Source organism: Typha angustifolia, chromosome 13 (assembly GCF_048772165.1).
Source record: "Typha angustifolia cultivar Huaian chromosome 13, ASM4877216v1, whole genome shotgun sequence".
Lineage (NCBI taxonomy): Eukaryota > Viridiplantae > Streptophyta > Magnoliopsida > Poales > Typhaceae > Typha > Typha angustifolia.
Window position 1 is genome coordinate 16,526,051 of NC_133251.1, and position 15,410 is coordinate 16,541,460.

Below are 15,410 nucleotides of genomic sequence, written 5' to 3' on the forward strand. Positions count from 1 at the left end.
AGGTAGAGAGATAAACCTAAAAACATAAATAATTTGAACTAACTATTAAAATAATATCCCCTTTATTAAAATAATATAAATATATATAAAAGTCCGGTAAATGACAAAGCACGGAAAGAAGATTAAGAGTTCATTTCTCACGAGGCGAGGCTAGTAGGTATTTATTTATTTATTTATTTAAATTGAAGGATAGTTAATAGGTATGCATAAACAAAGTGCAAGGAACGAGCTCTCTAAGTCTATATTACTAACAAATGGAAGAGGCTCATTCGGCCCCCCTCACATTAATTTATAAGCAATGAGAGCATCGATGAGTCTACTGACATCAGCATGAGATGATCCACCAACCTCCGCTGCCCTCCTGGCCTTCTCCTTCATCTCGTCTGCTCTCTTCCTAATCCCATCAGTCTCCACCCCTTCATCCATTAATCTACAAACTGCACTCCTAATCTCTTCTCCCCTCACCACTTCCTTGTCTTCCTCCCTCATCCCCCACACCTCCACCCCCACCTTCACCCCAACGCCAAGCAAGTCCACCACCAGCTTCTCGTTGTAGAACTGCTCGGCAAACAGCGGCCACGTGATCATCGGCACGCCGGCGCTCACGCTCTCGAGCACTGAGTTCATCCCACAGTGCGTGACGAAGCCACCGACGGCGGGGTGGTTTAATATTTCCATCTGTGGCGCCCACCCCACCGTGATCACACCCTTGCCTTGCTCCTTGATACCTTCCTCATATCCCTCGACGCATTTGCTCATGACCCAGATGAAGTAATGGTTCGATTCCTCTAACCCGGAGGAGATCTCATGGAGTTGGGCTACTGTTTGGTGAGACAAGCTACCGAAACAGACGTAAACAACTGAATGACAAGGTTTAGAGTCTAACCAAGATTGAAGCTTTTCATGGAGCTTTACAGAGCTGAGTCTGTTGCAGAGACACAGCGGCCCGACGTGCCACGCCTTCCTCTGCAAGGCGTTCCGATAATGGTCGGCAAAGTCCGGCTCCATCTCGTAGAAGCTGTTCACCACTGCACCGTAGCTCTTGAGCTCGGATTGCTTGATCCTTTCCATGAACTCCTCGAAATCTGTTTGCTTCTCGACGTAGTTGTGGAGCTGCGATCTTTTCATCTCTATCCGACGCGGCAGGCCGGGGATTAGCACGGTGCCTTTATCTCCTGTGCTGAAGCTGGCACTGGGTCCATGGCGATCTAAGCTGTCAATCACACACAGAGGAAAGAATCCCATGGAGTGGAACACGAGCCTCGGGACGCCGTGTCGCTCCGCGATCTCTGCTGTCCACGGGAGGAACATGTCGGAGACGACGCAGCTCGGGAGGTGCTCTCTGAGGACTTGGTCGAACGGTTGGCGGAGGCGGTCGAGAGCCATGAAGAAGTCCGCGGTCATCGCAGGAGAAGTGAGGTTCTCACGTCCATCGGGCAGCGACGAAGGCGGCCGAAGCACGAGGAGATGGATCGAGTGGCCGGAGTCACAGGCCTCGTCGACAGAGCGGCGGAGGAGAGCAGTACTCGTCGGAGTCGTGAGCAGGGTGACCTTGATGCCGCGCTCGACGAAGAGCTTGGCTAGGTTGACCATAGGGATGATGTGGCCTGCGGCCATGAGGGGGAACAAGAATATGTGGAGTTGTTCAGCTCGAGAAGCCATTTTAGACCAAAGGTTCTCGCAGGAGATGTTACGAGTCAAGATAAGCATGGAGATTTATTCTTGAAGTTGTCAGGATAAAGAGAATATGAAGAGAGAGAGAGAGAGAGAGAGAGAGAGAGAGAGAGAGAGAGAGAGAGAGAGAGAGAGAGAGAGAGAGAGAGAGGGAGGGAAAAAAATATATGGAAAACTGGGTTGTGCTGCCCAAAGGGGTGAAAGCGGGCCACCCGACCAGCAATCCAACCTAATTGTAATTAAATTTGGATAAAAAAATTATATTTAATTCGGATGCGAATCGAATATAATTTTCGGATTCGAATATGAATATTGAATATTTGTTTACTCACATATTTTTTTAATAATTTATAATTTTAATTTACTTATTTAAATAATGAATATTAATATAATTATTAATGATGTGTTACATATTATTTGTAGAGAATAATTTCTCTAATTTTATATATATTTGATATATAAAAATATTATTTTTTATAAAACTCTTAATATTTTTGTGTTAATTATGTCTAAATAAAATATCATAATTTATTTAAAATTCAATCAATATTTATTTAAAATCTGATTCTCTATCTGAAATTATCAATATAGTTATGATATGGTTTTAAATTTTATCGTCAGTCTAATATTCATAATCTGGTCCGTATCCAATCTGTTTTCGTCCTAACTGTCCTTCTATTTGCACTGTAAATCTAATTTTTAAGTACTTAATTTTTGAATTAGGTAAGAATGTATTCATTATTTATAATATGACGTCCAAAAATAAAAAATGTGATTATTTGAAACGAAATGAATGATCGGTAGATTTGATGGACAAAAAGGCCTAGTCACTACTATAATTTACAAATATTATATAAATATTATAATATTTGTATATTATGAGATTATAATATTATAACACTTTTATATTATAATATGTATTTGCAAACTTAAGTGTATATTAATTGACTTATATAATATCTATAATAATAATTTACAGGATTATATATTTATTGACTTAAATAGTATCTATGATATTGAGTCAAAAAAGAGGATAGAATGCAATTGTCCTAAACAAATTCTTTCAATTAGATAGAATTCTTTTAAAAAAATTGAATGAGAACAAAGAGAGAATTCTGTCAATATAGGCGTAAGAATGCTCTTTTATCTCTCCATACGAGACGCGTTAAGATGCACTTCCCGATAACATTTGAAAAGAAATTGGAATCATCTGCCAGATGTCTTGATATATACAACATCTGTATAAAGAGAGTTAGGAAACATGCGGGAAAATCTTGGCAGTACTATGGATGCGTATCTGTGTCTAGAAATGTCTGCGAAAGAACCACTATACCTTGTTATGTGATGCCGTTGCATTCCATAATAGAGAACTGATCACCAATAATCCCCGCAAGAGCACACCCCATTGGCAAAGTGATGGAACCGGTTTGCATCCCTCACAACAATATCTTTCCTGATATATTTTGACGCCAGCCTGATGAAGTTGTGGCAATCCTCACAGATCCTTATGTTCTTCATGATCCTCACACTACTCCCTATGGAGGAAGGATTCATCAATGCAAAAGCCAATGCCAACTTCTCGCTGTGATACAACAGCCGCTCCTCCTTGTGCTCCTCCACAGTCTCATGTAATACCAATCTTGTGTCAGCCACATATCCTATTTCCTTCAGCTTATTTGCTATCCGCTTGAGCTCCACGTATATTGTTTCTCTTTGTGGGTGGCGCCAACCACCAGCAGAGAATTCATGGATGTGATTGCCAATCTCAATCCAGCTCAATCCTACTTCCTTCTTCACCCCAAATTCCTTCATCTCCTTCCTGACAAAGGCTCCATCCCGTGAGCACCCGGTGGCACAATAGATGTTAGACATCATCACATACCCAACTGAGTTGTTAGGATCCAGCTCCATTAGCTTTTGAGCAGCCTTTTCCCCTATCCTGGCCTCACCATGCTTTCTGCATGCCGCAAGCAATGCACTCCAAATGACAGAGTCCGGTTGCACCGGCATTCTGGTGATGAGGTCCTCAGCCTCAGAGAGGTTTCCCGCTCTCCCAAGAATGTCAACCATGCAGGCATAATGATCAAGCTCAGGGGAAATGTTATATACTTCGGACATTGATTTAAATAGCTCCCTACCTTCTTTTACCAACCCGCCATGGCTACAAGCTGTGAGTAGCCCAACAAATGTAGCGGAATCAGGATCAAGATCCATGCTTTCAAAAGTTCGCAGTGCGTCCCTGCCTTGCCCATGAGCAGCATAAGCTTTAATAATCGAATTCCACGACACCTTGTCACGAATCTCCAAGTGTTCAAAGACGCGCTCTGCTAGCCCAATGCTACCGCATCGAGCATAGCCATGGATTAGAGCATTGGAGAGCACTGCGTCGCCTCCAAATCCAGATCTCATGACTAAGGAATGAAGAGCCGAGCAATGCCGCTCAGTAGCCAACCCTGCACATGCCTTGACTACAATAGAGAATGTATAACTATCAGGTTCAAAACCTTCTTGACGGAGCTGGCAGAAGAGATGGATTGCCTTCTCTGGCTCCTTCTCAGCGCATGAGGATATGATCCCTGTCCAAGAGACGATGTCATGCTCTTCAACCCCCGAGAATATCCTATAGAACTCATCCACACTACCAGCAAGACCTGAGTAGGCTTTCACGAGTGCAGTAGCAACTTCAACCTCGGAGACATAGCATGTTTTAATTGTAAGACAGTGCAATTGCCGACAATGCCAAAGGCATAACACTGATGGGATAACGCTGAGAAGAGTCGCTCGATCAAAAACAACACCGCAACGATGCATCTGGGTGAATAAACAGAGCGACCGATTCAGCTGGCCACTGCGCTGAAATCCTGCAAGCATGGAATTCCACGAGATAAGATTCCGGAAAGGCATGGTGTTAAAGACCAACCAAGCATTGTCGTCGTCACTGCAGCTGGAGTACATAGTGATGAGCGCATTGCCGACGAAGACGTTGCCATCGAGAGCGGATTTTAAGGCGAGTGTGTGTACCTGGCGGCCTCGGAGAGGGTGGTTAGACGTGGCGCAGGAGCTGAGGGCAGCGGCGAGGGCGAACTCGTTGGGTAAATGGTGGTAAATCATGGAGGAAAGGAGGCGAAAGCAGGAGTCGTGGAGGCCGAATTGGGCGTAGCCAGAGAGGAGGGCGGTCCAGGAGACGAGGTTCCTTTGGGGCATTGCGTCAAACAAGCGGTGAGCGAGGTCGGCCCGGCCGCACTTGGAGTACATGTTGAGGAGGTGATTGGAGAGGAAGATGTGGTCGGGAATTAGCGAAGGGAGGAAGAGCAGGCGGCGGTGTAGAGAACGGCCGAGGCGGAGGTGGCGGAGGCGGGCGCAGGCGTGGAGGAGGGCGGCGAAGGTGAAGATGTCGGGGTTTGAGTCGGGGGAGATGAGAGTGGCGAGGAGGGAGGATTCGTATTGGGGTAGAGATGGAGGAGAAGAGTGAGAAGGTAGGGTGATCGCCTCTACTGCTGTCATGCCGCGAGAGTAATCGAAGATAAACAACCACTCATGCACGAAACGAACGCCGCCAAATAATTATTGGTAAAAAGAAGTTGGGATGAAGGCGTCGGATGAGGGGATAAACACCATTTTATTCCTGAGAGTTGTAACAAAACAAGTTAGCCTTTACGTTATAAGAATAACATTCTATTGGGTGCAGTAACTAATTGGTGTTTTATATATACTAATTTATTATTTTCTCTTCTCTTATTCTATACTATTCTTTTTTTTTTAAAAAAAATTAAATTAATATTTTACATCTATTTTAGACAATACTGAATCATTACTACTACTTTGCATTTAACCAAAAGTATTTTCATCATTTAGTTTAAAATATTATTAATTTTTAATACAAATTTACTGTTCTTTATTAATTTTATATCAATTTATATTACATTAAATGTAATTATTATTCGTTATACTATATTAATATTACTTTTTTATATTAAAATTAGAATACTAATTTCTATAATTACTTTTATTTCACTGTGTGAACAGTGAAGTTGTGGACTGGACTTTAGTATTCTTTAGGGATAATATACTTCCATATATTGAAACTGCACCCCTGAGAGTACGAATATACGAACTCGGACCAAACTGAGTTAAAATTTTATTACCGATGTATTGGTGTTAAATGTTACATTAATAACTTCAAAGAGACATATCATTGCCAAACCTGCAGATCATGAATAGTCGATTATGAAAGTACACATCTAATTAAGCTGTAATGACTTGATTGGGTTATATTATTTGTTCTGGAAATAATTAATCTACACTCCGTCTTCGTGTCCTTTTCTACGACAATAAATCCATGGTGGAACCAGATTGGCATTAGAAAATAAATAAATATTTATTCCTAAAAATAATGAACAGTTGCAGAAAAATATTTATCTGGACACGAAAAATCCACGACCTTCTTGTAATAAATGTTGAATGTCATAATGATATCATACTATAATATATTTACTAATATTGTATTGCTATATTTTATAATATAAATGTGAATTTTGTATGTAATAAAATGATAAATTTATACTAATTTTTATTTTATATTTTTACGAAATACCCACTATATTTTTTTAAACTAAATTTTAATTAAAGCATCATCTTTTATCCATTGAAATCTTCTATCCACAGCCAAACAAGTAAATCACAAAAATACTATAAATTATAAAACCGCAGTACAGTACTGATATTAACTTTCATGACTCAAAAAATGTGTTTGAAAGAATATTAGAATCGACTTACTCTCGATACTTGTTGATCTCGTAGTATTCAACTAAACAATATATTAATTTATACTGATATTAACTTTTTTTCTAATATTAAAATTAGAATATTGTTTTAAGAATTGACCTTGGGCCAAAATTTAATGTATCTTCTCTTGCAATAAGAGTAAAATAAAACCTATATAGATCTCAGATCTACTCTCCATTTGTAGAGCAATAAATGTATTAGAATGACAATCTTGGTGGACACTCATACAACCATTTATTTTACAGCGCAGCACGGATTTAAGAAGGCGTCGGAATAGAAAAATGGCTACCAATTGTTAAGAAAACCACGAAGAAGAAGAAGGAGGAGGAGGAGGAAGTACTTCGTGCTCAAGTTTCACTTCTACCATGGATCTCCAAGTCTTCTTCCTTCCCTTCCTCTCCCCCGGCCACATGATCCCCATGGTCGACCTCGCCCGCCTCTTCGCCTGCCGTGGCGTCAAGGCCACCATCGTCACCACCGCCGCTAACCTCCCTTTAATCCAACCCACCATTGATCCCTTCAACTCCTCTCTCCCTTCCCGTTTCCATCCAATCCAAATCCTCCTCCTCCCCTTCCCCTCCTCCGAGTCCAACCTCCCCCAAGGCCAAGAAAACCTCCTCTACTTCCCTTCCCCGGCCATCACCCCGGAGTTCCACACCGCCATCGACATGCTCTCTTCCCCGTTTAAGCTTCTCCTCCGAGACCACCAGCCTGACTGTTTGATCTCTGACATCTTCTACTCGTGGTCGGTCGACGTCGGACACGAGCACGGAATACCAGTATTTATCTTCCATGGCTGTAGCTTCTTTTCCATCGCCGTCGCCGCCGCAATGAAGTTCCTCAAGCTCGATGCCTTCGACGACGAAGAGCCATTTGTTGTGCCTGGGCTGCCTCACCGGATCGAGATGACGAGGGCGCAGCTACCAGACTACGTAACTAAGCCAAGCCACTCCACGGGGGGCATGATCAGGGCCTATACCGAAAGCGACGGTGTGGTGATGAATAGCTTCTACGACATGGAGGGCGACTACATCGATCTAGGCAAGAACTCAGGGCTCAACAAGCTGTGGCTCGTCGGTCCCGTGTCTCTCCACAATCGAGACGACACCGACAAGGCGGTGAGAGGAAACGATGGCTCCATTAGCACCCACGAGTGCTTAAACTGGTTGGATACCAAGAAGCCGAGGTCGGTCATCTACGTTTGTTTCGGTAGCTTAGGCCGATTCCCCCCGGCCCAATTGAGGGAGATCGCGTTGGGGCTTGAAGCTTCCAAGTGTTCGTTTATTTGGGTGGAGAAATATAACAAACAGTTGGTGGACATCTTACCTGAAGGGTTCGTGAGCAGAGCAGCGAGCGAAGGGAAGGGCCTCGTGATCAACGGCTGGGCCCCGCAGCTGCTCATATTGAATCACGAGGCGATCGGTGGATTTGTGACGCACTGCGGATGGAACTCGTCCTTGGAGGGGGCGAGCTCCGGGGTGCCGATTGTGGCGTGGCCGCTCTTCGCCGAGCAGTGCTTTAACGCGAAGTTGCTGGTGGATGTACTCAGGGTTGGGGTCTCGGTTGGGGTGACGAGGTGTAGTGTAAGGGAGGAGGAGAGGACGGTGGTGGGGAGAGAGGAGGTGGAGAAGGCGGTGGTGGAGTTGATGGGAGACGGAGAGGAAGCGGAGGATAGGAGGAAGAGGGCACGAGAGCTCAGAGAGAAGGCGAGGAGGGCGGTGGAAGAAGGGGGCTCGTCTTATAACGAGATCAATCGTTTAATCGAACATTTGATGGGTCTCAGAGCTGCTCGAGTACATCGTTCGTGTTAACGGATTGGTTGATCCCTGAATCCTTCCACATTGCGATCCAAATTACACACTAGAATGTGTGATTAGTCTAATAAATCACGTCATGCTATTCTATTTATTTCCTCTTCTATTTTAGCAAGGGTACGAGTCACGTTGAAAATATTATTTTCTCCTCGTATGTAACTTTTACCTTTCCTTGTTTTCTCGTCAACATCACCATTTCAGTTCTTAACGGGAGTTTCGTTCACAATCCTTGTCTGTTTGGCTAGCTAAACAATTAATCAATAAAGCCTTGTTTTGTTTGGTTTATGACCGAAACTCTTAACTTGATTAGTTAAATAATTTATTTTTTAATAATTAATTTAGTTAAATATTAAAAAATATATATAATATATTTAATTATTGAACTAAGTTAGGGGTTCTTGAACCGGTTCAGAAACCCTCCATAAACTCACACTAAACAACACAATAAAAATGATACAATAAATATTTAATAAGACACTTTAAACTTTAGTCCAACCAAAAGTGTGTAAATTATATTTTTTCCGTTAATTATTAACAAATAAGAAAGTTGAAAATTCTTATAACCATGACTCGTTCCACGTGTTTGATATCTTATCATAAAAATAGAACGTAATTCAACAACTGATAAGCTATCACAAAATTGGTGATCCGCTATAACTTATAAGTCGTCGATGTATTAATACTCTCCATTTTCTTTCTAATGCTTTAAAGATAGAGAAACAATTGCATGGCGAGGGTGGTAAGTTGCTTATTTTCACTTCTGTTTCACATTTCTATTCTCCATTTCAATTTTTATTTTTCTCTATTAATCTAATTTTTGGATTGGGATATCTATGTGTATAAATTAGTTTCATAGATTTAGTTCTCGCTTAAGTTTGCTAATCTTTTAGTATATTACAATCATATATGATGATCAATTGGACCTAGTCTAAAAGGAATTATTAGTAGTTGGCAACATTAAAGTTTGTCTCAAATTAGAAGATGTGTTCCAATGGACAGATCCAATTTTGTTCAAATGCTTTGTTAATATTGTATTTGTGATTATTCATATCTTGCATTATTTTATCCATTGCTATTATACTGTATCATGTTGTGAGTAATTGAGGATCACTTTTTCACTGCTCTTCGCCTTTCACCTTACGAATCATTTGAGCAACATAATTTTTTTTTTTAATCTTTGTGCAATATAGACCTCCCTCTAAAATAATTAAGGTCTTATTTAATTTAAGACTAAGCCCTAAATTCGATTAATTAATTTTATTTTTTTAATAAATAAAATTAATTAGATATAAAAAATAAAAATAAAATTTTATTTATTGAACTAATTTAGGACATAAATTAGTTCAGAAAGGGTTCATAAATTAAAAGGAAATAAGGCTTAAGGGTGTCCCTACTTTGCAAAGCCGATGAAAGCTATTAAAATGCATTAAAGTGACAACGACCCTGTTGGGACTCGACACATGTAGATTAAAAAAATAAGTTGGAGATATAAATGAAACATTATTCCATATTGCTACTTTACTCCTTTCCCATTTAACTTATATATTATCAGGCAGATTATTTTTAAAACTAGTTTCTCTTAAGGCCCACCAGGTGTTCGATCAAACGACTGACCTCATTATAAGATGAGCCGCCTTCCTCCACCGCCCTCTTCGCCTTCTCCGCGAGCTCTCGTGCCCTCTTCCTCCTCTCCTTCGCTTCCTCCCCTTCTCCCATCAACTCCACCACCGCCTTCTCCAACTCCTCTCTCCCCACCATCGTCCTGTCCTCCTCCATGTCACTACATCTCCTCACCCCGACAGGGACCCCAACTCTGATCACCTCCACGAGCAACCTCTCGTTCATTAACTGTTCAGCAAAGAGCGGCCACGTCACCATCGGCACCGCGGAGCTCACCGCCTCCAAGCACGAGTTCCACCCACAGTGCGTGACGAATCCTCCGACGGCCTGGTGGTTCAGTATGAGCAGTTGCGGAGCCCAGCCGTTGATGATGAGGCCCTTACCTTCTCTAGCCACTCTGCTCTCGAATCCCTCAGGTAAGATGTCCGCCAAATGTTCGTTATATTTCACCACCCAAATAAACGGGTATTTAGAAGCTTCGAGTCCCAATGCGATTTCCTTTAGTTGGGCTGAGGTGAATCGGCCTAAGCTTCCGAAACAGACGTAGATTATTGACTTGGGTTTCTTTGCATCCAACCAACTTAGGCACTCGTGGGTGCTAATGGAAGCCGTGTCGCCTCGTACCTCCTTCTCGATGATGTCTTTGTTACGCAGAGACACGGGGCCTACGTGCCACATCTTGTCATCCCACGCCTCCTTGAAGAACTCAACGTAATCGCGTTCCATCTCGTAGAAGCTATTCATCACAATGCCGTCGCTTTTCGCAATGGATTCATTTATCCTGGCCAAGTGTGCGCTGCGAGACGAGAAGAAGTCGGGTAGCTGCGCTCGAGTGAGCTCGACGCGGTGGGGCAGCTGGGGCACAATAAAGGGCTCGTCGTCGCACGCGAGACCCACGTGGGGCCTCGCAGTTTGGATGGCGGTGGAGACGGCGTAGGAAAAGAATCCTGTGCCGTGGAAGACTAGGCGGGGGACGCCGTGCATGTGCGCGGCGTCGGTCGACCAGGTGAAGAAAACGTCGGAGATGATGCAATCGGGGCGGTAGGTGTAAAGGAGGTTAGAGAAAGAGTCCACAAGGAGGTCGATGGCGGAGTTGAATTCTTGGGTGAGACCTGGGGTGGGGAAGGCGGCAAGGTTCTCTTGACCTTGGGGGAGGTTGGATTGGGAGAAAGGGAAGGGTAGGAGGAGAATTTGGATTGGGTGGAAATGAGAAGGGAGAGAGGAGTTGAAGAGATCAATGCTTGGTTGGATTAAGGCGAGGTTTCCTGCGGTGGTGACGACGGTGGACTTGACACCGCGGTCGGCCAAGAGGCGAGCGAGGTCGACAATGGGGATCATGTGGCCGGGAGCGAGGAAAGGAAGGAAGAAGACATGAAGATCCATAGAGGTATGTTTGAGAGATGCTTGGGTTGGAATGGTTGCAGGAAGAGGAACAACACTCCAATTTAACTCTTCTCTATTGGAGCAAATCTTCTGTTGATATGCTCTGCAACACTATATTGGAGCAAATCTTCTGTTGCTACGCTCTGCAGCACTTTTTGCCAATATTCCTCTAAAAAACGACAGTTTCATGACACGCATGGATGGATACACTTAGGAGGTATTCATTTGCTAATAACTTCCTTATTAGTTTATTTATACTTATTTTCTTGAAAATTATATAAGAAAATAAATTGATGGTTTAGATTATAAACGGATATAATTAGTGTAATTATTACCTTCAATATGACATGAAAAGTATAGATATTTTAACAAATGACTAAAGTAATATATATATTAGATGGAGGAAAAAAAAGAGAAGGCAATAATTGAGTGATAGTTAATTGGATTGATTTTTTTAAATATAAAATATTAGTAAATAAAAAAATATTGATTTTTTTTTTTTTTTTTTTACATTTTAACAACCAAACACCCATTTATTTATGAAGTAATTCTCTCACTTTACTCTGACTTCTCAAGTGGCAATCTTACTTCACAAGTGGCAATCTTACTTCACAAGTGGCAACCTGGCCTTGTTTTTGCACCCACCCAAGTTGCCAGGTTTTCTTCCATTGGGAGAGACCAGAGGATTTTGGTCGCTCATTCCTCCGAGATTGCTAAATCTTAAACAAGGAGTGCTTGATAATCCAGATATCAAAGTTGAATTTCTTATCGAATTAAGTAATAGCTAGAATCTGAGAGTTATTCTTGTAATAACTTTAATTAATTACACAGATCAAAACAACATAGGTTTCTCCTTCCAAATACAGTTATACAAGCATGCATAGGGATGGCACGTCTTTTTCCTCTAGTACTTTCCTAATAGTATATTTTGGGAAGCTTTTCAGAGTACTCCATTAGACATTACTCAAGCTATCCGATCCGACCCGACCCGACCCGACCCGAGCAGCTCTAAGACCTACCAGGTGTTCGATCAAATGAGTGACCCCATTGTATGACGAGCCACCTTCCTCCACCGCTCTCATCGCCTTCACCCTGAGCTCTCGCGCCCTCTTCCTCCTCTCCTCCGCTTCTTTTCCACCTCCCATTAAGGCCTTCACCGCTTTCTCCAGCTGGTCTCTATCCACCACCTCTCTCTCCTCCTCCCTCTCACTACATCTCCTCACCCCAACCGAGACCCCGATCCTAAGCACCTGCATCACCAACCTCTCGTTCACGAACTGCTCGGCGAAGAGGGGCCACGTCACCATCGGCACCCCGGAACTGGCCGCCTCCAAGCACGAGTTCCAGCCGCAGTGCGTCACGAACCCCCCGATGGCCTCGTGGTTCAAGATGAGTAACTGCGGAGCCCAGCCGTGGATGACGAGTCCCTTCCCATCTCTCGCCATCCTGCTCTCGAACCCGTCAGGCAAAACACCCACTAAATGTTTGTCATATTTTACCACCCAAACAAACGGGTGCTGCGAAGCTTCGAGTCCCAACGCGATCTCCTTCAATTGGGCCGGGGCGAATCGGCCTAAGCTCCCGAAACAAACGTAGATTACCGATCTGGCTTTCTTTGTGTCCAACCAATTTAAGCACTCGTGGGCGTTAATGGAAGCCGTGTTGCCGCGTATCGCTTTCTCGGTGGCGTCCTTATTGCGCAGAGATAGGGGACCCACGTGCCACACCTCGTCTTCCTTGTAGGCACCCTTGAGCAAGTCGACGTAGTCGGGTTCCATGTCGTAGAAGCTATTCATCACCATCCCATCGCTCTTCCCGTTTGAGTCGTGCATCCGGACCAACTGATCGATTCGCGTCGAGAAGAAGTCCGGGAGCTGTGCCTTCGTTAGCTCGACGCGATGGGGCAGCCCGGGCACGACAAAGAGCTCGTCATCGCACGTGAGGCCCAAATGGGGGTTCGTGATTCCGATGGCGGTCGTGACGGCGCAGGGGAAGAATCCGGTGCCGTGGAAGACGAGGCGGGGGATGTCCAGCGCGTGGGCGGCGTCGGCGGACCACGTGTAGAAGATGTCGGAGACGACGCAGTCGGGGCGGTGGTCGTAGAGGAGAGCGGAGAAGGGCTCCTGGAGGAGGTCGATGGCGTAGTCGATCTCCGGGGTGATAGTCGGCGCAGGGAAGGCGAGGAGGTTTTCTTGCCCATCAGGGATGCCGGACTCGGAGGAGGGGAAAGGGAGGAGCATTATTTGGATTGGATGGAAACGGGAAGGAAGAGAGGAGTTGGTGAGTTGGATGGTGGGTCGGATTAAGGGGATGTTGGCGGCTGTCGTGACGACGGTGGACTTGACGCCGCGGCCGGCCAAGAGACACGCGAGGTCGACCATGGGGATCATGTGGCCTGGGGCAAGGAATGGGAGGAAGAAGACGTGGAGATCCATGAAGAGAGAGACGAGGACGAGGAAGAGGAAGAAGAGACAAAATAAATTATATATCCTTGTTAATTATAATATCTATCTCTATAACGAGAGGAGAAGGGGTTTGGTGATATAAGTATTGACATAGATAGAGGCGGGCGGAGGACTTAGAATTTAAAACCTTTCTACAATGGACGAGCAGATTCTATGCGGCGACGACTGCACTGATGGACTTTGATATCTACGTATCCAATGCTTGTACAACAACCCATTAACCCTCCTAATATTACATCACTCACATAGATTACCATCTTGACGATTTAATTTCTTTTTTTCCTGGAAGCTTAGAGACTAATTGAAGGTAATGCCATCTCGATTTTGAATATATAAATTACTTCAAAATGGCAACAGTACCCCATGAAAGATGTCAGGTAGAGAGAGAGGTACTTGGAACTGTCAATCAGTTTATGAATAGAGAAGCTGGTGTCCATAAACCATAGACGATAAATAGCTTGTCGTGATAGATGTTTGTTTCACAAGTAAAGTGTGCTGCGACATATCATGGGTGTCAATATTGGCATGCAACTTCCTAGTTCATATACAACGACAATAACAACTTGTAAAGAATAATATATATAACCCCAAATACATCAACTTTTATATACACACATTCAAACAAAGGCAGATGAACAAACCATGCAAACAGTGAACAGGAACCACACCAGAAGCATGATAAATTAACACGAACTCTATGTATATTGTCTACTTAAGTTGTGGAATGACAAAAAAAAAAAACAGAGAGGCAAAATGTGGACAATGTAACAAATCTACGATCAAGATTTCTCCTCCTTTTCCTTGAACAGTGCCAATGTAACAAATCTACTACCAAGATCTATCCTCCTGTGTGTTTACCTTGCCATGAGTTGTAAAGATGGTTTCACGTTAGTGTTATACACAGTGTTGGGTAATGTCCTGATTGTACAAAATTGAGTTGATAGTTACTGTTCTCCGCTACCAAATAGATTGTAGGATCGATTAAAATTTCAAACAATTATTATGGATAAAATTGTTTGGTAATTAGTGGTGGCGCAACGGCTCTTGAATGATAAAATAAAATAAAATTTAAGGTACAATTGCTCCTTTTTCTGGGCCGGCTGAGCCATGAGCTATGACTACGTACGTGGTTAGGAATCCACTAGAATTTACTGCTAAAGACTTTAATTGGCCTTAGGCCTAATGTCACTATGTCAGAACAAGTCGGGCTAGGATTTAAACTAAATGTGGCCCAATGGTCCCTAAATATTTATTTCTTTCATGTAATAGGAGTCAATAAACTAAGAGTTTTTTTTAACATAATTGTTACTGAAAAGTTTCAAAATATCATAATTATCTTTAAAATCTTATTTTTAATGCGATCTTGTTTGGGTTGTGGCTAACTTTCGAACTCGATTTGTTAGTCTTAATTTTTTTAGGAGTAAATTTAATTAGATATGAAAAAAATAATAAGATATTTAGTTACTGAACCATATAAGAGGTCCCTGAACTAAACAAGGGCTAAACTACCTTCCTAAAGAAGATATTTTTATTGTAATGTAATATTGAGTAAAATATTGAATAGCTTTATAACTATTTAAAAGAACTTATTATACAATGGCAAAATAGTATTTATAAATTTTTATTATTGTTAGTTAAATAGATGATATTTTTAAAAGAGGAGAAAGAT

At 42.7% G+C, this 15,410-nt stretch overlaps 4 protein-coding genes across 5 annotated transcripts; 1 reads left to right on the forward strand and 3 right to left on the reverse strand.

Moving 5' to 3' along the window:
- Positions 1-151: 151 nt before the first annotated feature.
- On the reverse strand, positions 152-1,907 carry LOC140774177 (anthocyanin 3'-O-beta-glucosyltransferase-like). The gene has a single exon (XM_073117060.1). It carries the CDS (start codon positions 1,708-1,710, stop codon positions 280-282), a length of 1,431 nt encoding a protein of 476 aa, XP_072973161.1. The 5' UTR covers positions 1,711-1,907; the 3' UTR covers positions 152-279.
- Positions 1,908-2,786: 879 nt separating this feature from the next.
- Positions 2,787-9,958, reverse strand: LOC140772843 (pentatricopeptide repeat-containing protein At1g71420). 2 transcript variants are annotated; one of them, XM_073115058.1, is made up of 3 exons: positions 9,888-9,958; positions 3,008-5,299; positions 2,789-2,912 (listed from the first exon to the last, which is right to left on the reverse strand). In XM_073115058.1, exon 2 carries the CDS (start codon positions 5,176-5,178, stop codon positions 3,049-3,051), a length of 2,130 nt encoding a protein of 709 aa, XP_072971159.1. In that variant the 5' UTR covers positions 5,179-5,299; positions 9,888-9,958; the 3' UTR covers positions 2,789-2,912; positions 3,008-3,048. The 2 variants fall into 2 exon arrangements, with proteins under 2 accessions (XP_072971158.1, XP_072971159.1); XM_073115057.1 differs by having other exon boundaries at positions 2,787-5,299.
- On the forward strand, positions 6,612-8,552 carry LOC140773855 (probable UDP-glucosyl transferase 73B6). Its single transcript, XM_073116625.1, has one exon. It carries the CDS (start codon positions 6,825-6,827, stop codon positions 8,268-8,270), a length of 1,446 nt encoding a protein of 481 aa, XP_072972726.1. The 5' UTR covers positions 6,612-6,824; the 3' UTR covers positions 8,271-8,552.
- Positions 9,792-14,093, reverse strand: LOC140773284 (uncharacterized). The gene is made up of 2 exons (XM_073115761.1): positions 12,236-14,093; positions 9,792-11,366 (listed from the first exon to the last, which is right to left on the reverse strand). Exons 1-2 carry the CDS (start codon positions 13,709-13,711, stop codon positions 9,843-9,845), a joined length of 3,000 nt encoding a protein of 999 aa, XP_072971862.1. The 5' UTR covers positions 13,712-14,093; the 3' UTR covers positions 9,792-9,842.
- Between the last annotated feature and the right edge of the window lie 1,317 nt (positions 14,094-15,410).